Source organism: Corella eumyota, chromosome 5 (assembly GCF_963082875.1).
Source record: "Corella eumyota chromosome 5, kaCorEumy4.1, whole genome shotgun sequence".
NCBI lineage: Eukaryota > Metazoa > Chordata > Ascidiacea > Phlebobranchia > Corellidae > Corella > Corella eumyota.
This window is the reverse complement of record NC_137494.1, coordinates 8,768,837-8,794,311: the sequence shown is the minus strand read 5'-3', so window position 1 is coordinate 8,794,311 and position 25,475 is coordinate 8,768,837. Positions and strand designations below refer to the sequence as shown.

The following is a 25,475-nucleotide window of genomic DNA, read 5'->3' as shown; positions in this document are numbered from 1 at the left end:
TAAAAAGTTAGTAGAAAAATATAAATTACGAAGTCTTATTAAAATAAAACGTAACACAAAAATATGCATATTAACCAACGACATACGTACCTTTAAGTAAGTTACTTGTTACTTTATTCAAAAAATCTTGTTATATTTGCTTCTAAATGTAAAGTCTTTTATAGGTTAAAACAGGAAATAGATTTCCTTTTAAAATGCTTGTTTGTTACATGATGTAAAGTTTTCAAAAAAAATTGCTGGTTTTATGCAAGACATGAAAGGATGCAAAAGCATTTCGTAGTTTTACTTATCACATAATATGTTATATTGGATTGCTTGTGTTTTCCTTGTTCTTATGACTCATAAATGGGAGTACAAAATATGTTTTGGTTTAAGTTAATATGACGTTCTTATCGCCTTTAATTCACTAAAGTGTCACGCTGTTTTTGGTAAAACTAAATTCGTTAGTATCGCATTTTTTGGACTTAGTATTATGTCTGTATGTTCTTTGTGGTTAGTATGGTTTTAACTATTAGGTTGGTTACTTTATAGTATATTGTTAATATCGGTTATTAATGTTTTGTCTTGATTCTATTTGAATAAGGTATTCGTTCATGTTCATTTCTAACGTAATAAAAAAATATAAGCGATAAGGTTTTTCTGGTAGTAATCTAGAACATTTAAATTAACAAAAGATCCCACACGTTTACTTTTAAAACGTGACATCTGGGGGCTCGTCCGGGAGATATTGTTGTTTACTTTTTCTGCGAAAACTCAGAGAAGAGAACAGTCTTGTAAAGTTATTACGAAATGAGTGAAATGGATAAACTGATTGAAGCTGGTAAGACATTTGGCCTGGAGGGTAACAGTTTAAAGTTCCGGCAGGCAAATCCCGAAACTAGTGAGAGTTCGGAGCAATTTATAGTTCGTTTGCAAAACTATTTGCAAAAATGGGTGGAAACTTCTCAAACGGAGAAAACTTGGGAAGGTGTTCGTGACCTTATAGTAAACGAAACAGTTTGTGGCAGCGTGTTCAAAGGAACTATCCGTTTATCTAAGAGAACAAGCGCCGGAAAATCTAAATTTGTTGGCGAAGGCAGTAGATCAATTTCTGGTGGCCCACGGCCGAAATCTTGGCCAGAAAGACGTAAAAAGTGTAAACATGGCAAGCGAACCGCAGTGCTACTTATGCAAATCGTTCTGTCACCGAACGGCCGATTGCAAGGCAAAAGTTGAGCGCCGCATTGTAAGGAAATGTTTTATATGTGACAAAGTAGGTCACATTGCCAAAGACTGCCGAGCACGTCCGTCACCAAGCAGACCAATTGCTCGACAGGGCGCTGTAGCTTTGATTCAGGATCAAGGAAACAAAGGAGAAATCAATGATCAGAATTATGTGTTGCTTCCTAATGGAGATAGGCGACCCGTGTTTGGTAGCGTGTGCATTCAACGCTACGAGAAAAATAAAAATTTACCGATTTCTATTGGACGGATTGGAGATGTTAAAGTAGAAACTTTACGTGATACCGGGTGTACAGGCGTCGTGGTTAAGAAAAAATTCGTGCGACATAACCAACTGTCTGAAAAGTTTGGGTATATTCATCTACTCGACAAATCGGTCAAGAAAGCACCGATAGCGACGATAACAGTAGATACCCCATATTTTCAGGGCGAAGTTGAAGCATTGTGTTTACAGGATTCGCTTTACGACCTAGTAATAGGAAACATAGAAGGCGCGAGAGACCCTCAGGATCCAGACCCAAACTGGAGACAAACATGTGCTGTAGCGACCCGTCTGCAGACGGCAAAGAAAAAGGTCAGCAAACCGCTAGAAGTTGGAGACGGTAGCAACTGGCCAGTAGCAAGCAAAGAAGAATTTGTTCAAGCTCAACGCGAAGATTCTTCGTTGGAATATTTTCGCGGAATGACGGAAGAAAAGATCAAAGGAGATCAAGCCGTTAAGTTTTACGAAGAAGGGGGCGTTTTATATCGAGCGTTTACGCATTCAAACGTAAACAATGGTAAGCCGATTCAGCAAGTAGTTGTGCCGAAAGCTTTACGAATGAAAACAATGGAGATAGCGCATGAAAGTATTATGGGCGGCCACATGGGAATTAAGAAGACGACCGATAGAATTTTGTCAAACTTTTATTGGTCAGGGTTGCGTGACGATATAAAGCGATTCTGCAGGTCATGTGACATATGCCAAAAGACAGTTCATAAAGGGAAAGTGACGAAGGCGCCACTGGAGAAAATGCCTTTAATTGAAGTTCCGTTTAAGCGTGTAGCAGTAGACTTGGTAGGACCGATACACCCGCCCAGTGAGAAAGGCCACAGGTACATTTTAACACTTGTGGACTACGCAACACGGTACCCTGAAGCGGTGCCGCTGAGAAATATTTCTACTGAAGATGTTGCTGAAGCTTTAGTAGATATTTATAGCAGGCTTGGCATACCAGAGGAATTATTGAGTGACATGGGAACCCAGTTTGTGTCAGAATGCATGAAAGAAGTAGAGCGTCTTTTGAAAATTCGTCACTTGTCAAGTACACCTTACCACCCCATGTGTAATGGACTTGTAGAGAGATTTAACGGCACGTTAAAATCTATGTTAAAGCGACTTTGTTGCGAGAAGCCAAATCAATGGCATCGTTATATCAACGCATTATTGTTTGCCTATCGAGAGGTACCGCAAGAATCGACTGGATTTTCACCATTTGAACTGCTGTATGGCAGAACGGTGCGGGGTCCAATGCACATCTTAAAGGAGATGTGGACCAACACTGTTTCAGAGCCAGAAGTTAGAAATAGTTATTTATATGTGATGGAGCTAAGAGAACGCATCGATAATACTTTGAAAATAGCGAGAGAGGCTATGGAGAAAGCGCAGACGCGTTACAAAAAGTACTTAGATCGCAAAACAAAGCGAAGAATATTCGAGAATAACGATCTGGTTCTCGTGTTGTTACCTACTGACAATAATAAACTATTGATGCAGTGGAAGGGTCCTTTTCGAGTAACCGAAAAAGTTGGAGCAAATGATTATAAACTAGATATCAATGGAAAAACAAAGCTTTTTCATGTGAATCTGCTTCGAAAATATTTGAGCAGAGAAGATGCCTTTAAAGGAGACGATTGGCAGCAAAGTGTCGTAGCCAATTTAGCTGTCATCGGAGAACAAGATAACCTGGAAGAACAGACTGTAGACGACGAACAATTACTTGAGCTAAGAGCACCAAAGTGTGTGGAATCGGTGAACGATTTAACTTTCGGTGAGCAGCTTACGGCGTCACAGCAAGAAACCGCGTCCGAAGTGGCAAGAGAATTCAGTGACGAATCGAATTTGTATAGACTTCAGGAAATTAAATAAAGTGACTATGTTTGATCCTGAACCTATGGTGACAGCGGAAGAAATATTTCGTAAATTATCGGGAGATGTATATTTCACGAAATTGGATTTAACTAAGGGTTACTGGCAGGTGCCGGTGAACAAAAGTGACGTTTACAAAACAGCGTTTGTTACGCCTGATGGCGCCTATGAATTTCTTAAAATGCCATTTGGGATGGTGAATTCAGGGGCGACCTTTGTACGAGGTATGAGACAACTGTTAGTCGGATTAGAGAATGTATAAAGTTACATTGACGACTTGATTGTCCATACAGCAACTTGGGAGGAGCATGTAGTGGCGTTAAAGAAACTGTTTCAGCGATTACGCCAAGACAACGTAACGGCGAAACCGTCAAAGTGCGTTATTGGGACTAATAGCATCGAATTTTTGGGTCACAGTATTCAAACGGGATTTATTGGACTACAGGAAGAGAACGTTCGCAAGGTGAAAGAAGCGGAACGGCCGACGACAAAGAAGAACGTGCGAGCATTTTTGGGACTGACTGGTTACTACCGTAATTTTATACCAAATTACGCGGCAATAGCCGCACCGTTAACCGAGTTGACAAAGAAAGGTCAACCCAATATAGTGAAATGGGAAGAATCGCAGAATGTTGCAATTCTTTGAAACGAAGTGTTATGTGCAAGCCGATACTAAGACTACCTGACATTGCAAAACCGTTCGTATTGCGTACCGATGCATCCAACGTAGGTGTCGGTGCGGTGTTACTTCAAATTAATGAAGGACAGCATTTTCCAGTGAGTTACGCGAGCAAGAAACTTACGAGCGCCGAGACAAAGTATTCGACGATCGAACGAGAATGTTTGGCCGTGATTTGGGCCATTAAAAAGTTTAAAAACTATTTGTATGGGGTAGAATTTACCCTCCAGTTGGACCACCAGCCCTTGGTTCACATAGAGCGTGCTAAATTTATAAATGACCGTGTTATGCGATGGGCAATGTTTTTACAAAGTTATCGTATTAAGTACGAGTATATAAAGGGGTCTGTAAATGTTGGGGCGGATTACATGAGTCGAATTTATTAACTGTATTGTTGTGTATGTACTTACGTGTTTTGTTTGAAATTAAATTGCGTAAATTTCTTTAAAAGGGGGAGTCGTGACACAAATTTCGTAGTTTTACTTATCACATAATATGTTATATTGGATTGCTTGTGTTTTCCTTGTTCTTTTATTATAATTGGGGACTTATGACTCATAAATGGGAGTACAAAATATGTTTTGGTTTAAGTTAATATGACGTTCTTATCGCTTTTCATTCACTAAAGTGTCACGCTGTTTTTGGTAAAACTAAATTCGTTAGTATCGCATTTTTTAGACTATTATGTTCTTTGTGGTTAGTATGGTTTTAACTATTAGGTTGGTTACTTTAAAGTATATTGTTAATATCGGTTATTAATGTTTTGTTTTAATTCTATTTGAATAAGGTATTCGTTCATGTTCATTTCTAACGTAATAAAAAAATATAAGCGATAAGGTTTTTCTGGTAGTAATCTAGAATATTTAAATTAACAAAAGATCCCACACGTTTACTTTTAAAACGTGACACCATCAGATAATAAATCCAGATTTTAAAATTAAGTTTTAAGAACAAATGCATCGTTTAAAACACCATTTATTGTTGTAAGGCCAAACTTATAATTTTCTGATTTCCATATATTATTGGCTTCACCAAAAAAATATGTTTTTTATACGCTTTGTTATTCAAATTTTTTCCCAAAACCATATCATGCTAATTTATCTCTTAAAAACCGAAATAGCTAATTTGTTATTCACTTGTTGTAATAAAAACAGATACCTTACGGTGATGCTAAAATACTACAACAGACAATATAACACATACAAAAACTCAATAAAATATGTTAAAAACACTGCTATAGATGTAGTACAAACTACGTTCATGTTGAACCAAGCTATGTTATAAACAAGCCAAGCTTTAAAACTAACCAAGCATAGAACAAACAAGCTAAGCTTTATAATTAACTATAGGTCTACTTAGTTTAACAAACAAACCTAACTCTACTAAAAAGCGCAAGACATCTACCAAAACAACTAACAAGGGACCTTAAGACAACGCATGACTAAAGGCGAAAAAACTAAGGCAGAATTCAGGAAAAAAACAGTTGCTGCTATAGCGTAGGTGATCCGATATTCAAAATTAAGCGAACAGTCGATCAAAGCTATCGGCCTAAAGGCACTACAAGCACTTAAAAAAACAATAAATATCCACGTACGAAGAAGGGGTTGGCCTCCCAATGACATTGGAAGGCATCGCATTTATACTTCCCTTAACTGTAGGTTAGACATCACAATCTTGAGCCTAAAGGTTAAGCATATAAAGCTATTTGTGGCCCTATAGGTAAAACTTAAATCTTTGATTATAGGTTCGCTTAGCCTAAGCAAAAAATATATTTTGTTGTATGTTTTTTAAATTTGTGCTAATAAAATTAAAATATTTTTGTAAAGCTTGAATTAAATATTTTTGACTTATTTTTAACTAGAAATGGACGTAAATAAACTTTTATTTAGATAAGTAATTATGCAATATAATTTTGACAACTTTTGAAAACAAGTTACATTTACGGAAGCGACAGATTAGAACAAACAAATCGCAAAAAATATTTAAATTTTAAAACTAAGTTAAAATATTATAAAGGTAATTTACCAATATTTTCGAGGCCCCATTAAGTGTTTATTTAATATGTTATAAAAGTGGAGACTCCCCTTGGATAAGCTTCAATGATTTAGTTAAATAACCTTTATCTTTTATTTGAGAAGGTCGAACGCGTAACCTAAACATAGAGTAACATCAGTTACTCCGACCCAGTCTCGAGTTGCCTGTGGCAGTTTGCACATGCGATCAGTGGGAATTGAACCCACGACCTCTTGTGTAGCGTAGCAAGTGTTTTTACCACTACACCACGCTGACGGTACCCGTTTAGTTTATCCTCGTCCAAGTAAATTAAATATTTTAAAACAAATTTACAAGCTATTTAGTAACGATATTCAATACATACAGAACATCACACCACAGAGATATACATTAATTGCAATGTGAAAATCTATAGATAAAAATTTACAACTTCATTTTAAAATATTGAAAATTTGTCGTAGGGTATCATTTTTGTTACTAAGAGTTTTATAAAATTAATTTTTGCACATAAGTCCAAAACATTTTTCTTAATTTCATTGGTAATAAATCAACATAAAAAACATAGCAAACCTTAGGAGTTCTTTTGAGATATCTTCATTATAACCTAAAAAAAAATTGTAATAACTACTTGGACAAAGAGTATTTTGTAAACTATTTTACCCTTCTAAAATTAAGTTTTAAATGGCAATCTTTTAATCCAAAGAGATTATGAGCTTACTTTTATATAAAAGTCAAGTGCATTAACTTTTTAAACAAGGGTGGTATATCAAAAAATTTAACTTAATTTTACCGATTTAACTTCTGTGTAGCCATCAAGTGCGTATTCTCCAAGCTCTCTTCCTTGACCTGATTGTTTGTAACCACCAAACGGCGCTGCTGCCGACAGCACATTAAAAGCGTTTACCCTATGAAAAAGATAAACATAGAATTTTATTACATTGACAGTTAAATTTTGCATTCTAAAAACCTTTTTTTGTTTAATAAAAAACATACCATATGCTGCCTGCTCTTATATTATTCGACATAGTTATAGCCGTGTTTATATTAGTCGTTAAAACAGCAGCTGCCAGCCCGTAGCAAGTATTGTTTGACCTTTCCACTGCTTCTTCTGCTGTTTTAAACTTCATAATCTGTTGGACTGGCCCAAATATCTAATTGCAGTTAATCAAAAGATGTTAGAAATACTACATTTTAGTCTTAATACCCTAGATGCATCTGCAAAGTAAACTTATACACTCCTAGCAAAATATACATATGATTAGTCACCTCTTCTTTGGCGATTCGCATGTGGTCCTGGACATTTGCAAAAACAGTTGGTTCTATAAAGTAACCAACGTGTCCATGTCTTTTACCACCACACATCAGATCTGCACCTTCATTTTTTCCACTTTCAATCAAATTTTGAATTTTGTCGAACTGCTTAATATCAATCTACAATCAACATTTAAATATTAACTGTGGAATTTTAGACATTACATACTTAAATCAGTATGTGTTTAGACTATGTTAAACAGGGATTTAAGCATAAAAATATCCTACAGATTTCAGCATAAGTGTTTAATTTGCTTATGCTATCAAAAAAGCCTAAAAAACATTATTACTTGCAAGGCAGCCATTGTGCTATGCTTTACAATACTCTAAAAGAGTGAAATTTGATTAGCAAATTATCACATTTTATATATATACAGCAGATCTTAAATGTATTTAATATTTAAAAGTTTATCACAGCAAACCTGGGGTCCTTGTTCGATTCCTTGTTCCCAGGGAGAACCGACAGTTCTTGCATTTGCTCGTTCAACACTAAGTTCCACAAACTTGTCGTAAATTCCTTCTTGTACAAAAGTACGCGAACCGGCAGAACAACATTGGCCCTGTAAATTTTAAACACCAAAACCAAAGTAATAAAATCATGTTGTAAAATCTTTAAAAAAAATAACAGTAATTTGTAGAAACTAAGTTAAATATTGTCGAAAATTTAAATTTTAATAGGATAAACCTTAGTTAGATATATATATTCTTTACCTGGTTGAAAAAGAGGCCAACATGAGCAGTCTCGACGGCGTGTTCCAAATCAGCATCATCCATTACAATCACTGGACTTTTTCCACCCAACTCGAGGCTTATTCGTTTAAGGTTGCTTTTACCTGCAGCTTGCATAATAGTATGACCTACCTAAAAATTCGGTTCGCGGTAAAAATTATAGAATAAATGTTGTACTAGTGTTTGTATTAATGTAGGTATTCACTCATATTACCGAATAAACGTTTTCAAAAAAAACAAAATTTTCAAACCACATTTTATCAAAACTTTAGTCATTTTTTTAAACAAAAGTTAAAAAACATTTACCGAAGGTGGGTTAGAGTAAAAAAATGGTATTAGATAATGTCTTATTGTTAGTAAAATGGCATTTTTGGCTATTGTTTTCGGTAAAACGTATATTCGGTATAATGAAGTTCGGGGATGTGTAATCTAATATTAGATGTTTTTTAGTGCAAACCCTTTGAAAAAAACAACAATACATTGTAAACTATACTATAATTACAAAATTGTTATTGTATGTATTTTATATAGACTCATGTGCACCTCAGTTGAGCCAGTAAACGCCACTTTATCAATGTCCATATGTTCGCTTATAGCTGCACCAGCAGTTGGTCCATAACCTGGAAGCACGTTGATAACTCCTGGTGGAAAACCAGCCTTTTAGAATATATTATGATTGTTATGAGAGTATATAACTAATAAAAATTTTAAAGTTTTTAAACGTCGCTAAGATAAAAATGTATTTAGACAACGGGTGTTTTTGACATGTTTAAGTATAGTTAAAACAGGTCATAACAAAGTTTCCGATTTAAAGATCGTGCCTGTAATGCATGACAATTAATTAAAAGATTTGCAAAAGATTATTACAATGACTAAACAAAATTTTGTTAGGTCTACAGACTGTTCCGAAAACAACGCGTTGCGACTAAACAACAATTTTAAATGCTGAATTGATAAACCCTAGCTCATATAGCAACGCGTTATTGTTGTTTGTAGGCCACACAGTTAAGTCATTGATTTGTAATTAAATCAATTGATTTTGGTAAACTACAGCAATGGTTTTGCGTTGTATAAAAATGTAACTAAAAACTTAGTTATAAGTATTACCTATTAGATTTTTTTGTTTCACCTACCTCGACAGTAAGTTGTGCAACGTACAGCGCAGTCAAAGGCGTTTGCTCAGCAGGTTTCATAACAACTACATTGCCACAAGCCAGTGCTGGTCCCAATTTCCAGGACTGCAACAGCAAGGGGAAATTCCATGGTATTATTTGACCACAAACACCTACTGGTTCGTGTCTGGTGTAAGCGAAATGGTCTCCGTCTTTATTAATATAAGTTAAATTAAATATGAATCATAAAGTGACTAAATTATGCAACGTAAGGTTAAGTTGGCTTATACATTATTAAAAATTGAACTTTGTTATTATAAACTAGCAAGGTGTAAACATTAACTCGCCTATAGGTATAGTTTTTCCGTGATTTTTGTCGCACCAACCAGCATAATACCTGCACAGCAAAGTTTTGATTATAATAATACTTGTGATTAATTAAATTAGCCAAGCAAAAATGTTTTATATGTAAATTCATGCATGAATTTTTGGTTAACACTTACCTATAGCAATTGATCGTCATTTGCAATTCAGCAGCATAACATACATTGTAAGGCTTACCGTTGTCTAATGTTTCAAGGCTCTGCATAGACAAAAATTACGTTGTTTAGCAAAAAATATTGCCCGTAGGGCAATAAATATTTGTAATTCATCGAATATTTTAAAGCTAAGTTAATAATAAAAAATCATTCTTTCAAAAATAAATATTCTTTTTTAACTTGAAAAAGAAAAGCATCATAAAAATTAGATAAAATAGTGTACTGCGTGCAGTAACCGTGGGGCGAAAGCGACTAACTTTTTAATGTGTAAAAACACAACGGCAATATATTAGCAATACAAAATATAATGCAAATAATCGTAAATAAAAGTTACATGTTAACTCACGGCAAGATATTGTCGATCTCGTTGTATTAAATCGGCCAAGCGGTTGAGCAAAACGCCCCGATTTGAAGCGTCCATTGTTCGCCATACCGAGCCTACTTTAAACGCTTCTTTTGCTGCCTTTACCGCAATGTCTACGTCAGCCTAATAAAATAGATGTTAAAAATTAAAAAAAAAATGTTTTGTGTGCAACCAGCAAAGACCAAAAACAATATCTAAAATTGTGTTTTTTTGCGATTTACTATTTTGATAAAACCATATCTTCTACATTATGCCTTTAAAAGATTAAATTTAGGGTGCGTCGATTTTTTTTGCTGTGCACCATTTTTGTTATATATAAAAGTTAAGTAGTCCGGTTCAGTTACCTTATCAGCTTCTTGTACGTCGCAAATTTTCTTTTCCGTACATGGATTAATGGTTGGGAAAGTTTTTCCACTTACAGAATTAACCCATTTGTTGTTAATAAAGATCTACAAACATTTGATTAATACCAGATAACGATAATTACAGAGTGTTTGAAAAAACACTGAACTTAGCTTATATTGACAAGTCAAACCGTTTCAGCATTTAAATTTCTAGTTTTAAAACTACATTTAAAAATATCTTATTCTTTAACTGTTCATACCTGTTTGTACTTGATTTCTGGGTTCAAAATTGGAGATGGAAAAGCCATTTAAATTGTTAATACTTAACAAAACTTTAAAAAATTGTCCTCTTAAACAACTTGTGTATTTCTTTAAATAGATTTGAACTATTTCCTGCCTTAATAATGGTATTTTAGCAAACTTGTGACTTGAAACGAGCAATTAAGTAGCGATAATAACATTGTTAAGCATACGAAGCATTGTTAAATATAACTTACACTACTTATTCTTAATTAAAAACGTTTCTAAGCCGAGTTTTTAATAATGTTCCATCGAAATTGCTGCACTAACTAAGCTACACTTAATAAATGTTGACGCTCTAATTTAAATGCTACCTGAAAAATGATTTTTTTTCTTTTAGAATTTTCGATAACTATATTTAATTAAACAAAACTCGATACGAAATATTTTTGGTAACTGTTTATTTAACCTTCAAGTATTACCAAAATCTTCTGCATAACGATGGGCGGTCACGAAACTTAGTGAACTAAAAAACTGCCAAGAGAAACGCTAAATATATTGTCACGTGTACAGTTTATAGCATGACCTATAGTTAGTATCTGATTTTGCCAAATTTTTGCGACATGTAAAAGTACATGCAGCAAAATTCCGTTGCTAAAAAAATCGTTAGAAAATACATCACAAGCACGTTACATATGCAGGCAGTTAATGTATTTTGTACATTTTAAACAACTTTTTGCAACGTTAAAAAGAAAATGGCAAGCTTTTTACATTTTTGCAAGATAAGATTTGACCTTTAAGAGTAAGATAAGATTCGACCTTTAGTTGTTTTCGGTGTTAGTACAATTCAGAATTATCGTCTTAAGTAGTTAGAAGTATAATTTATAAGGTAAATATAAGGCATTATGTACAATGCAAGTGGATAGATAGTCAGATGTTTGCTTTTTAGGAGTTTTTCTGTGATATCTTCATGATAACCTTAACAACAAAAAGATTTTTTTTATTTAAGTAGTTGGTTATTTTGTTAAAGTTTTTTTTTTTTTTTTTTAATTCTTACCGATTTGATTTCAGTGTAGCCTTCTAGTGCATATTCGCCTAATTCTCTACCCTGGCCTGACTTTTTGTATCCGCCAAACGGCATCATTGCCGAAAAAACGTCATAACAGTTCACCCTTAATGTAAAACAGTTAATAGTGTTAGTTACAATTATGGTTTAAATTCATTTTTTTGACAAGTTGGCAAATTGTATAATGTAAAAATGTAAAAAAAAAGTATTTACTCTTTAAATAAATTTTATATCAGAAAGATTTTTAAACTGTAGCAAAATGAGAACAAATTTTTTAAGTGTAAAAATTAAATACATTTTGCAATTCAAATTTTGAATAAAAGCGAATTAGTGTTGAAAAAATAAGATAAGAAGAAAATAAAAAAATAATGAAAATATAAATAAAAAAAATCTTGTTTTTAAAAATCCTAAAAAAAATTCCGATAAAAAAAAATTATTTTTTTACGCTTACCAAATAGTGCCAGCCCGTACGTTGTTCGACATAGTAATGGCCGTGTTAACATTAGTGGTAAAAACAGCAGCTGCCAGCCCATAACAAGAATTATTTGATCTTTCCACAGCTTCCTCGGCCGTTTTAAACTTCATAATCTGTTGAACCGGCCCAAATATCTAAAGCATAAAATATAAAATTAAAAAAAAACATTAAAAAAAAAACATTTTCGTAATAGCGTTCAAACCGGCAGCGTGGTGTAGTGGTTAGAACACTTGGTACACCACCATAAGGTCGTGGGTTCCATTCCCACTACTCTCATGCTGTAGCGCCCTTGAGTAAGGCGCTATAAACGGTATAAACTCCTGCTGAGCCAGCACTTAATCAGCAGCATTATTATTGGGCAATTATAATCTATAATATCCCAAACTGCTAAACGCAACTCGAGACTGGGTCGGAATAACTGATGACGCGCATTCGACCTTTCCACATCGAGGATAAAGATATATACAAGATATATACAAATTTAGAAATCAAAAGCCAATAGATTAAAATAAATTACTTTGAAATAACTGTCACACAAATATAAAAGGTTCTAAAAACATTTTAAAGGTAGAAAGGATAAAAAGACATTATCAATAAACATTAGGTGGAACCATTAACTGCATTTAGGCGGGTTGGAAGATGTGTCTGCTGGGGTTTTGCATTAACTCTTAAAGCGGTTAATAGAGCAACTCAATAGTCGCTTCAGGTTTACCTTAGGTCTTTAAGGTGATGTTTAAGCGGTTGATTTTGAACCGGCAGCATGGTGTAGTGGTAAAAACACAATACCCCAGCAGACGGAGCGCAATTCCATCTGCTTCAAAGCGGTTAAATAATCTACCTTTTTTGCGCTTCGAAGCAATTAATGGCTAACTAATGGCCTGCGTAAAGTTAAGGCTCAAAAATACACAAACTAAAATATTATTTGCTACCTCTTCTTTGGCGATCCTCATATGGTCTTGTACATTTGCAAAAACAGTTGGTTGAATAAAGTAACCAACTTCACCATACCTATCACCCCCACATAACAGTTCTGCACCCTCTTCTTTGCCGGATTTGATCAAATCTTGAATTTTGTCAAATTGTTCAACGTCAATCTAACAAAGAATTTAGATATTGTAGTGATTGTCTTCAAATTAGGGTAAGGGGGGCAAACGGTTTAAATGCAGAGTTTTTCTTAATTTTTATCTGATTTAAATGTGGGCAAAAATGTGCAATTTTTATCTTTTTTAAACAGTGATAGACAGGTTTCTTACCCATGCAAAACTTTTTTTATGGGTTATGGGTATACCTGTGGGCCTTGTTCAATTCCTTCCTCCCATGGTGATCCCACAGTTCGTTTGGAAGCTCTCTCAACACTCAATTTCACAAACTTGTCATAAATTCCTTCTTGAACGAAAATACGTGAACCAGCACAACAGCATTGGCCCTGCGCGTTTAGGAAAAAAATTGACCATCGTTAAAGTTGTTGCATTTAAATTGATAGTAATCAAAATATAGACATAAATGTAAACCAATGATTGTTATATAGCGTAGTATTAACGCAAAAAGAAAAACATGACAAGACAAATTGATAGCAGACCTGTCCTAAATAATAAAATACCAGTCCACTATGAATACCGACTTAAAATGATAAATTATACTAGGAAATCCTTATTACCGATATCTTATTACACACGTATATCGTTAATAAATTATAAACGTGCTAAGCAGTATTAGGCGATTGTGTTTAGTATTAAATATGAATTTAAATACACCTGGTTGAAAAAGAGACCAAAATGAGCAGTCTCGACGGCATGTTCCAAATCGGCATCATCCATTACAATCACTGGACTTTTTCCACCTAACTCGAGACTTATTCTTTTAAGATTGCTTTTACCTGCAGCTTGCATAACAATATGACCTACCTAAAAAAAATTTTAATTTTATTTATTAATATCAAAAATATTTAAGAAATTGTTTTTGTTCATTGATAATACAGTAGTATGTGGTATTCTTGCTACTTTTTGTGGCCAAAGAGTTTCTATTACAGTAATAAATTGGATTTGTAGATTTAACTATTAAATTTTGGATTTTGTAATGTTATATGAGGTAAACACGTTATTTATTTATAAAATGTTTAGTCCATAATGCTAAAAAAAAGTTAGGCAGATTTAAAAATTAAAACAGCCATAAAGCAAAAATACATATTTTGATCTTGTTTTAATGAATGAAATAATCTTGTAAGACATAATCTAATGGATGTTTTAATACGTTGTTTTTAAGTAAGTGTCTTTAAACACATGTTATTAAGTACCTCAGTTGAGCCAGTAAACGCCACTTTATCAATGTCCATATGTTCGCTTATAGCTGCACCAGCAGTTGGTCCATAACCAGGAAGCACGTTGATAACTCCTGGTGGAAAACCAGCCTAAAAAGTGTCAACTTAAAGGTTGCTAAAAATTTTTACCGTATCATCTTAAGGTAAAAAGTTGTGCTGTTGTGACGTGTTTTAAGCTATTGGTAGACGCCAGAGATTTATATATACAGTTAAATCACCACGGGCAAATATAAGTTGCGATCGTCCTACGACAGTTTAAATACAGCCCTTAAGGCGGACAATTGACTAGTATGTAAATATGAGCATATTTGTTTTGATAAACGTGAAAAACTTTTGCACGGTTCTTGCCTTTGGTGTACAACGTCTACTGCTAAGTCATAATCTACGCAAAGAGTGTGCACGTTTAACAACATATTTTATTAGGTAATCAATCAAACTGCGTTGAAAGGTAAAAACAAACATTTTGTAACGACAAGAAAAGTCAAACCTAAAATGTTTTTTTTTTTTTTTTAAATGATAAACTGTAAAACCTAAGGTAATGTACCAAAAAAACTTAAATTAAAAAAAAATGTAAATGTGTTTAGGAATTTCAAATGTATATTAAGTAGAAAAACCCTTTAATTTTAGGTTACAACGGTTGAAAAACACATTAGTTTAAAAATCTGTTCTTTTTAAACTTCGTAAAAAACGCAATGAAATAACTAGTAATTTTCCGTTTTAAAACTTCGTTTTTTTGCAACCTTAGAATGCACGGGTCATTAATTTTGAACTTAAAGCGAATACAAAAATTCCAGAAAGGAGACCCACCTTAAATTTTGTTGCAAACGTTGCAACTTTGCAAAACAAAAAGAATTTAGAATAAAAACGAAATAGATTTTAAGAAATCAACACCTTTCAAACCCGGAATGCTTATTTTGGTATTATTTCTAGCCTTGAATTTAGATTTTTTAAATAACTAATTGAAGCAAACTAGAATACATGATTATACGAACCTCTACAGTTAGTTGTGCAACGTACAGCGCAGTCAAAGGCGTTTGCTCAGCAGGTTTCATAACAACTACATTGCCACAAGCCAGTGCTGGTCCCAATTTCCAAGCCTGCATGAGCAGGGGGAAATTCCATGGTATTATTTGACCACATATACCTACTGGTTCGTGTCTGGTGTAAGCGAAATGGTCACCATCTAAAAATTGCCAATATTACTTTTAAATGTTTTTCATAAAAATTAGTTTCCAAAATATTAGGTTGACTTCGAAAAAATTAAAAACACTAACCGAATTTAAACGTTATAAAGTTAAAAATAGTTATAGGTTGTAGTTGTTTTTTATCCCAAGTTTGTTATGCTTTTGTAATACAAACTCGCAAAATATATCTTGAAAGAGTTTAAAACCTGCAAATGTTTGCCGGTAGCAATTTAAATACCATAGCACAAAAAGAAAACAATGATAAAATGTCGTTTTCTATGAAAACACGCTAAAATATGAAACGCTAATTAATTATTCGTCTGTTTCCGTGACAGTATTTTCAGAAGGCGCCTTTTTGGGATATTAAATTACATCGTGTTAAAGAAATGACATCGGTCAGTCTTCTATAGTCTTACAAAACATGGGTTAAATGTCAAAGTATTAATTATTCTGTAATATATATATATATAATATAGCTTACCTATTGGTATAGTCTTTCCCTGATTTTTGTCTGCCCAGCCGGCAAAGTACCTAGAAATAGAATTTGTTTGTTTAAAATGTGCGTGTACCCCATTTGTTGTACCTTTTAATTGAGTTGCTAAAAAAATTATATTTCTCTTTCGATATAACTCATATTTCGGTTATAAATTTGCACGTAATCCTATTGAGTCTAATCCGCTTCAAGTAAGTTATGCACTTTAAAAAAAAAACGAAATTGAATACGTTTAATGAGGCAAATGTTCTTGCCAAATGCGCTCATAAATTATAATCAAAATTTTGCAAACTAGTCAAAATCGTAGTTTCAAATTGGTTCTTTTTACTTAAAATATAATATCGGATTGACGTACCTAAATAGCAGAAAATAGTTCAAGCAATCTTTTAGGCTTTTTAAGCAACAGATTAAAATAGATTTGGTCAATTTACTCAAATTTATGCAATCTAGTTTTTTAGATTGTTACCTGTAGCATTTAATCACTAGTCCAATATCCACATTGTAGGAAATATTGTAAGGCTTCCCGTTGTCCAAAGTCTCGAGACTCTGAAACCAAACCAAAATAGTCAAAAGCAAATCAAAACACAGCACAACGGCTTTTATAATGTCATGACATTATTAGCACGAGTTCTTTTAAAAATTAAAATTTTTGGTTTGAGTTATTACTCACGGCAAGATATTGTCGATCTCGTTGTATTAAATCGGCCAAGCGGTTGAGCAAAACGCCCCGATTTGAAGCGTCCATTGTTCGCCATACCGAGCCTACTTTAAACGCTTCTTTTGCTGCCTTTACCGCAATGTCTACGTCAGCCTAGTGAAAATAAACGTTTTTCTGTAACAACTCGTTATTTTTTCGAGGTGGAATGTTTTGTATAATGACTTTACCTTATCAGCTTCTTGTACATCACAAATTTTCTTTTCAGTACATGGATTAATGGATGGAAATGTTTTCCCACTTACAGAATTAACCCATTTGTTGTTAATAAAGATCTAAATCAAAAATTTCGTAAATTTTAAATCAAATTTTAACAAAAAATAGTTTACAAGAAATGCTGTCACGGTAAAGAGTGCAGTTGCAAAACAATTTTACTTAAATTATGACGTCATTGTGGGGGATCAGCTGATTGGTTTGCCACGTGTAAAATGTGTAAAAGCACTACAAAAAGAGTCAAATTTAAAAGGCGATAGCTATTCGGTTTAACACGGGGCTTTTTCGTCTATAGAGATTTTGAATGTGATCTGTATATTAGCCTATATAACTACAAATACTGTTACCTAAGAATATTAGGCTTTGTTACATGCTTTATTAGCCCAGTAGTACAAACACAGTTAGTTAACTATAACAACATTCATAACCTGTTAAGCCCTTTACAGCATGAAGGGCTAGTTTGATTACAAGGCATTTATAACTGCACAATAATAACACAATACATATAATATATACCGTATATATTTGTGTTATTCGTGTTAAAACCCGTACTTTCGTTGTATAACACACTCTCAGACTGTAGACATAATTAACCTAGAATACTCGCTTAACTGCTTACCTTCGCGTACTTGATTTCCGGAGTTAATATCGGTGCTGGAAGGCCCATCGTTTAAATAAAATGTTTTAACAAAGTTACACCTAACAACTAAAACAATAATTTGATCCCAGCATTAATTAACAAAATATTTTTTATAAAACCGTACAGCTACGCGGTTTCAAATTAACTATTACAACCACATATTTTTTCCCTTTTTTCCACTCGCGTGCATCGAACCATAACTTTAGTAATATATGTTATTTCTCTTCAGGTTTTTTCTTTAAACGTGTTTAAATAAAAAAAAACAAGCTTGTATTAAAATATTTATTAAATGAATATATAATCTGATTAAAGGGTACTCTCGTTTTACAATTTGCTAAGGTAATTTAACATAAAAACAACAGAACACTATGCAGTTCTTGCGATCAAATGAATGCTTTTATCGTTTAATTTTTCAAAAGAGAAACATAACTTTCACATTTATTAAAAAAATATGACGCTACCTAAAATTTGATTCACTAAAATAATATTTGTAAAAATAAAATAAACAAACAGTAATTAAAGAACAAACAAACAGCCACATGTTTTTTTTTATTGTGTTTTATACAGTATAAACAAAGGATGATAACCAAAATTCAATTGCAGATTAACAATATATATATATAGAGATATATATGGTTAAAAATTATCCTTCCAAAAACATAAAATACTGATTTTAATAAGGCGTGATTAAACTAAATAATGGGAAACTTGCATGATGCTTTAAACTAAACAGTGGCATTAGGGTTTTGGTTATCATCAGGACGATTTAAATTGACCGGAAAAAGTCTTTTTTTGTAATCCGCAAACGAAAAAATAAGAGCCAGCAAGTTTACATTAATGTTCAACAAATTAAAAATGGACACGAAATTTCTTGTTGCACCACTCATACGGTTTAAAACAATAGCTAAAAATCCAATATCTGTGGCCACACAAATTCCAGTAGTAACACATAAGCGAATCACCATTCTTTCTAAAATATAATTTCCCCTTCGTTCCTTGATGGCTAAATGTGTAATAACGGGAACTAGAATAAGCAAGAGTAGCACAATCTTTAACAAAGCACAAATCATATATAACGTAGATAAGACTGAAAGAAATGAAGCCAAACGACTTTTGGAGCAGTTTTGCATGGACGATGCAGTACGAACTACGTGAGGCATTAAAATTAGTAAAACTGACATCGCTATGGGTATGATTATTATACCAGCTAAGACCAAACGCCGAAACTTCACGACTTTAGACTTTCCTAAATAGTTCAAGGTTGGGTTGTTTGAAATAGCCTTTTGCCGAAGCCATAGAACCATGTATATAAGAGATACAGTCACCTGGTTCAATACAATAATCAAAACGCTGCCAATGTAGAAGAGCGGTTTTGATACGTTAATATGCACATCCAGTAAAAGCCAAAGACCCGCACCAGATTGCAAATAAATGGCAGTAAGTGTAAATGCATTTGTAAGCTTCATGCTTTGTAAGGAAAAACATGTAACGTAGATAGTTGTTGTAATTGCTAAGTAGAACCCGATAGCGCTAGAAACAACCAGAACAATGTTTTCAAAATGTTGAATGCTTTAAGTAACATTTAAAGGGCTATTTAAGTTTGTACTATTTAAATTGATTAGTTTTCGAACTTGCTTATTTTGTGTAGAAGGCCAGCTAGTTGAATACACGAAACTCGTAGTTGTAGCTGGTGCTGTTTCTAGCACGTAAACAGCTATTTCCATGTTTTTACCAGAACCGGTACTTTTTAGTGAGGAGTCATTTATTAGTAAACAAATTGAAAGTAAAATAAACCTTTTGGAATGCATAGCTAAAACAAATATAGCTTTAAAATTATTCAAGTATTTAAACAAAAAACGAATTTAAATAATTTCTACTGATTTCTAAACCAAATTAGTAGCTGTAAATTTTCTATCAACATGCAAAACTAAAACGATTCAATAAATTTTATAGGCTTATATTAAGAATTTATTTAGTTAGCATGCAGGGTGTCATAAAAAATCAAAAACAATTTAAATAAAAAAATTTAAAAACATACTTAAATAGAAAGAATAGTAACACATCGTTTGACCAATACTGTTTAAACGGAACTTAACTAAATTAAATAAAAAAAAATTGAAATAAAAAAAAATTAATATTTTAGATTCAAAAAAAAAAGTATATAAAATTATTTTTAAATTCATTTTATTTAATTCCACTGTATATAAATCTGCTCCATTAATTTTCACTTAGTATTTATAAAATTCTGTTCAATTTAAATACGAAAATTCTATCGAAACACGAAAAATTCTATATTACTTTAAGGTCATGCGTATTTACTTATTCTAAAAACGAACACCTTTCAAATATTTTTAAGAAAAGGTTTTAATAACGCGGCGGTTGTTTAAATACAAAAATGAAAATTTGATGTTCGTACGTAAATCCGAACTAAGAACTAGATTTATTTTATAAATAAAATATGACTTTAAAGTATTTAATTAAATTTACATCTTTAAATATGTAAAAATATAAATTATTAAAAATAATACTAAATGAATTATTAAATCAGGTTTAAATGTTGGAATAATCTCTAAAAGCGGGAAGTATTTCTTTTAGAAATTACTAGGCTTATTGTTAATCTTGTTATATAATTATAAAGATCTAATTATAAATATTTTTAAGTATTTTTCTATACAAATCCTATAAGTTTGTATAATAGAAGTCTACATTTTGTTGGATTGAGGTACACAAGGTGTATTCAAAAAAGGAGCTTTAAAAAGGTAACTTGAGTTAATTAAAATAGGCTACAGTTTGTTGTTTAGGCACTTAAAGACTAAATATAACCTATTGGCCTAAAATGTTTTTATTAAAGAACCCAATGGCTTTTTTTAAGTCCTATATTGGCGATTTTTTTTACATGAAAATTGATAAAGTTGGTGTTACTAAACACAAAAATAGTTTTAAGTAATTTTACTTACTTTTTAAGTTATACAACTTGGAAAAAATTTAATTTAATTAAAAAAAAGAAAAGGAAAGTTCAGTTTGTGATGGCGTAGGAAGTACTAGCTTGTATACACTCCATACGCTAACTTAGTACTTTCCACGTCACACAAAAAATATGGTAATCTGGTTTTTGGTGTTCATTATTTCCAGTATGTTTTAAAAATTAAATTGTAATTACCATAGCCATTTTTAGAGGTTCTAAAGGCACTTTGGATTTAGTGTCAACCATACTAACGTGCTATATACATCACTTATGGCAAAACCTCTAATATATTTTCAATCATTTATTTGCTGAAAATAGTAAAAAAATGCATATTTGAAACGAAATGGATAATTAATTATTTACAGCTTAAAATTAACCCGCATTATTATAAGGCATGTTTTTGTACGAATTTAAAAACACATATAGATACCCTGTGTGGAAAGCTTATACAAACATGTTTAACTTTTAAACATAAGTAAAAGGCAACTTACAATCTTCCATGTAATACTCCTCTTATCGAAATGTACAATTTTAACATCACCACATTGCAATCGGTACAACTCGAGCTAGAATTTAAAATAAAACATCAACATATTATTAAAACTCAAACATAGAGGGGTGTCATATAAAAAAGTAATAAACAGCATACAAATCTGACGCCCGGTTTTTGATAATTTTATTTTATTCATTTTAGCGCACAACAATGTAAAAAAATCAACGATCAAATAATAAGGGAAATCTTAAATATTAAATTTTTTAATTTTTGAAAAATTTTGTTCAAGATTTCTGTACTTATGTGTTAGTTTGTTACTTATAATGTTTAAAAAAATGTTTTATGTTCTTGTTATTCGACAAAATAAAAAAATAATTAGAACTTTACTATTTTTGAAAAGCAATTCATGAAGCAATTAACAATGTTATAATGGCAATTTTTAATTTTTGGGGACTAGTGTAGTGTATAGGTTTAAATTAAAGCGCTAAGTTTAGTTTGAATCAGATTTGAAAATGTTTTAAAAAGTCGTTTTTATTGATGAGTGGGCACATTTCAACGGGTTCAACGACTTCTCCGACGTTTTTGTTATTGCCGAAGTTTAAGCCAAAAATTTTGCAAAACAACGGATGTGTTGAAATGTGAGTGGCCAATTCAGGCGAACAAAAGGTTCTTAAGTCGGCTTTCAAAACAACCTCAGCTTTGTTTTTGCTTTAAACGAGCAGAGGTGAACGACCGTAACACAACACGCCATGAAGCCACTTCTTTCTTGTTAAGGAAATGTATCGCCAAACCAAAAACTGTAAATCGAGCAGGCCTAAGTTCGTTCACCTTAAATTGTTTTTCTTTTTTGTTTATCGTCGAAGCCGGTCGGTCTCGGTGCTTACGTCAATAGGTCTCAGCGGTCTTTAAAATTCCCAACGTAGCAGATTTTGCAGGCACAGTCAACTCTGTTAAAAAAAGGAATGTGTTGCTGAAGTGCCCTATATATTGAGTGAAGTTTTGCATACATTTTAAAGTGTCGTAATTTTTTGCTTTAAAGTCTAGTGGTGTCTATAAAGATTGAAAGTTTTTTTAACTTTACAAAAGAAACATTGTTTTAAATTTTAGATTAATATCTAAGTAATTTTAGCATTAAATAAAAAACTTAACGCAATGAAGTTTGCAGTAGTTGCCTTGCTGTTCGTGGCCTTCATTGTAAATGCTGAAGCCAAGAAAAGACCAGTTATACAAAGTTGCCTGGCCAAATGCCCAGACTGTGCTAGTCGTGCTGGCTGTCTAAGAAATTGCTTGCCAAATTGCCTAAGCGGAGGTACGTTCAAAAATTTAAACATTTTAAATATTTAAGAATTAATAGAAGTATAAACTAGGTTTCTGCGACTGGTGTTTTGTAAAAATGTTTAAAAAAATGTTAATCCAATTTTTTTGCGACTGATGTTTTGTTAAATTGCTTATATAAATGTTGTACCTTTACAGCTAAATCAAAGGCAGAGAAATTTGGGTGTGCAAAAGGGTGCTTTAGCGACACTTGCCTTGGCTCCGGGGACGGTGGGTGCAAGGAGTGCATGATTCCTTGCATTAAAGGACAAGTAAAAACGAAATTTACATGTGTTCAAGAGAGTTGTAGTGAGCGGTGCGATATGGATAAGTTGCAAAAATTTGTGGAACTCCTCAAAGGAAGGCGAACACGCTCGGCTAGGCGACCAAAAGTGAAGCCGGCATGCAAGAAATGCATCCAAGCGAGCGGATGCCTAGCCGGTCGACATTAGACTTACACGGGATTTTTAAATGTAGTATAATGTTTAGTCATTTTCCACGATGTATATATTACACAAATCGTATCCGTTATTTTCCAGATTTTCAATATTTTTTCATGTTTGTCTTCAATTTACCTTAAAACTTCTAAACTTAATAAAATTTCATCGCCTAGATAATTCAAAAATTCCCAAAATTTATAATTTAATAAAACAAAATTTGCCTTCAATATTTGTCGTATTATTAATTCATTGCAGAAGAACAATATATATCAAAAGAGACACCCAATAAAAATTAGAAAAAAATTGCAAGAAATTTGCATTTAATAAATTTATAAAAGTTTTCTTATTTTTAAATGTAATAGTTAACCAGAACTTTTAGCGTGCAACGCATAACGTGCAACGCGAATTAAATAAGGCAGGTATCGTATTTTAAAAACCCAATCTATCCATCAAAATAAAGAATATATAAAATTGCATAAAAAAATTTTGACGTGTTTTTCTCAATGTTAAACAAAGTTATATGACCAAGGAAAAGTGAATAGAGGTTTCAATTTTTCTTGTTTTTTGTAAGTACGTTGTTAAGCAAGGTTTTTTGCTGGTTGATATGTCGAAGTCGAGTTAGCCTATACAAAATGTCATACTTAAAACTGACATTGTAAGTATTATCTGTCGCTTTGAGGGATGTTGTTAATAAAAAATTAAAGCTATCAGTACCATTTGCTGCATTACGTCATTATAATCCTTGCTTTAAAAGCGAAACACCATGTATCGATGAGAAAGTAAAAAGAAATAAAACTTACAGTTTTTTAAAGATATATTTTCAGAAATTTTGTGTTAATTGGACAATATGCGTTATTTTAATTAAAAAAAGACAAGATTAATAATTTTTTTTTTATTTAAAACTAATTAATTTTAGACAATAACATTTTTCAAATTTTTATTTTAAATGCGTCTTTATCTCTTCGACAAATTAAGAAATTTTCACAAAAAATTAAACAAAAAAGGGTTTTTACCATTATTTTAAGTTAACTGACCCGATATTCAACGAAAAATTTGCAATGTTTTTGAATAAGGTATATCCATTCGCCAAAAATCTTTTTCCTATATATTTTGTTTTTGCACGTACAAGTATTTTTTTACCATGACTTAATATTGTTATGTGGGCGTTTATTACAGTTCATGCGGCAATTTCATTATCAGCCTAAATATGGCAATTGGATTTTGTGATTTGCAAAATTTGCAACGTTGTCGATTTTACACAGTTAACGAGAAAAAAAGGTCGAACAACTTTCATACTTATAAAGGGAGTAGGTAATGTATTGACCTTGAACTTGTTTTACTGGATTGTCAATGCTTAGATGTGCTAGTTAGGTTACAATTTTACGTTTTTTTGTAAAAATTCTTTTTTAAATATTTTTTTACCTTATTTAAGACATACCCAATCATCTGAACTTTAGAATTGTTTTGAAAAACTGCTTGACAACATGAAATTGGCCTTACTGGTTTTAGCCTTTACGTTAAGCTCAGTCGTTGGTAATAAAATCACAAGTTCTGGATTAATGCAGTGTGCTAAAGATTGCCCTGGAAATCCTTGCCAAGGAGGCGGAGTTTTATGTGTTGATACTTGCATTACAAAATGTAGTAAATGTAAGTAGACAAAATTATAACTAAGTTTTGAAAAATAATTTTAAAACCATTATTTTTTTAAAGAAGGCTGTTTAAATATTACCAAAGAGTTGATAAAAGATAAATACAGCTGTTAAAATATAGGTTTATATTAGGCACAGTTCTAAGTTACAAGACTTCAATTTTTTTGTGTTTGCAGTGGACTTTAACAATCGAGGAGATTGTGTATATAATTGTTTAACACAACATTCAAATTGCGTCTCGATTAGCCAAAATTGTCGCGATTGTGCATTTGGGTGTACACTTACCATGCTGGTGAAACTTTTCAGCTGCGCTAAGGAACACTGCGACACCGGGGTTCCCAAAAAATGTAATTTTGCAAAGCTGAAAACCATCATAGCAAATATGAAAAAACGTCGACAACAGCGATCAACCAGCAGGGCTCGACTTCGGCCCATTTGCAAACGTTGTATTAAACAGAATTGCCTCTCTGAAAAGCTGGGCCAGGAATTTTAGGCAGTTTAAACTCTTCAAAAACAATATTTCCCGCTTGCTGTAGATATTAATCGAAGTAAAATAATTTTTTTGTAATTATGTGCTTACAGTTTTATAATGTTAAAAACAATTTTATAATAACAAAATTAGAAGTAACCCAATTATATTATGATGTTAAACTTATTTTTTATAGGACAGCACTTTTTCGAATTTCATACTTTTGTAACAGCTATTAGTTTTTTTTCAATAAAATAGAATTGTATATAAGTTTAATTTGTTTATTAGTAAAAAAATACAGTAACAGGAAAAAAATTAGTGTTTAACTTGAAGTACTAACGCCAATGTTTAAATTTATACTA

At 32.4% G+C, this 25,475-nt stretch overlaps 4 protein-coding genes and 1 pseudogene across 4 annotated transcripts; 3 read left to right on the top strand and 2 right to left on the bottom strand.

Annotated features, from left to right (window-relative positions):
- Nucleotides 1-789: 789 nt before the first annotated feature.
- On the top strand, nucleotides 790-4,414 carry LOC145753431 (uncharacterized; annotated as a pseudogene).
- Nucleotides 4,415-6,511: 2,097 nt separating this feature from the next.
- On the bottom strand, nucleotides 6,512-10,748 carry LOC145753081 (aldehyde dehydrogenase, mitochondrial-like). The gene is made up of 13 exons (XM_082569471.1): nucleotides 10,701-10,748; nucleotides 10,441-10,545; nucleotides 10,079-10,219; nucleotides 9,697-9,776; nucleotides 9,541-9,590; nucleotides 9,215-9,405; nucleotides 8,625-8,738; nucleotides 8,064-8,213; nucleotides 7,775-7,912; nucleotides 7,308-7,472; nucleotides 7,035-7,192; nucleotides 6,832-6,946; nucleotides 6,512-6,645 (listed from the first exon to the last, which is right to left on the bottom strand). Exons 1-13 carry the CDS (start codon nucleotides 10,746-10,748, stop codon nucleotides 6,613-6,615), a joined length of 1,488 nt encoding a protein of 495 aa, XP_082425597.1. The 3' UTR covers nucleotides 6,512-6,612.
- Nucleotides 10,749-11,374: 626 nt separating this feature from the next.
- Nucleotides 11,375-17,908, bottom strand: LOC145752528 (aldehyde dehydrogenase, mitochondrial-like). The gene is made up of 13 exons (XM_082568827.1): nucleotides 17,763-17,908; nucleotides 17,101-17,205; nucleotides 16,886-17,026; nucleotides 16,682-16,761; nucleotides 16,204-16,253; nucleotides 15,531-15,721; nucleotides 14,515-14,628; nucleotides 13,976-14,125; nucleotides 13,510-13,647; nucleotides 13,151-13,315; nucleotides 12,198-12,355; nucleotides 11,738-11,852; nucleotides 11,375-11,658 (listed from the first exon to the last, which is right to left on the bottom strand). Exons 1-13 carry the CDS (start codon nucleotides 17,808-17,810, stop codon nucleotides 11,626-11,628), a joined length of 1,488 nt encoding a protein of 495 aa, XP_082424953.1. The 5' UTR covers nucleotides 17,811-17,908; the 3' UTR covers nucleotides 11,375-11,625.
- A 4,352-nt stretch (nucleotides 17,909-22,260) lies between these two features.
- Nucleotides 22,261-23,222, top strand: LOC145752621 (uncharacterized). Its single transcript, XM_082568924.1, has 2 exons — nucleotides 22,261-22,550; nucleotides 22,715-23,222. Exons 1-2 carry the CDS (start codon nucleotides 22,394-22,396, stop codon nucleotides 23,005-23,007), a joined length of 450 nt encoding a protein of 149 aa, XP_082425050.1. The 5' UTR covers nucleotides 22,261-22,393; the 3' UTR covers nucleotides 23,008-23,222.
- Nucleotides 23,223-24,331: 1,109 nt separating this feature from the next.
- On the top strand, nucleotides 24,332-25,389 carry LOC145752620 (uncharacterized). The gene is made up of 2 exons (XM_082568922.1): nucleotides 24,332-24,642; nucleotides 24,821-25,389. The coding sequence occupies exons 1-2, from the start codon at nucleotides 24,480-24,482 to the stop codon at nucleotides 25,135-25,137; spliced, it is 480 nt and encodes a 159-aa protein (XP_082425048.1). The 5' UTR covers nucleotides 24,332-24,479; the 3' UTR covers nucleotides 25,138-25,389.
- The last annotated feature ends 86 nt before the right edge of the window (nucleotides 25,390-25,475 follow it).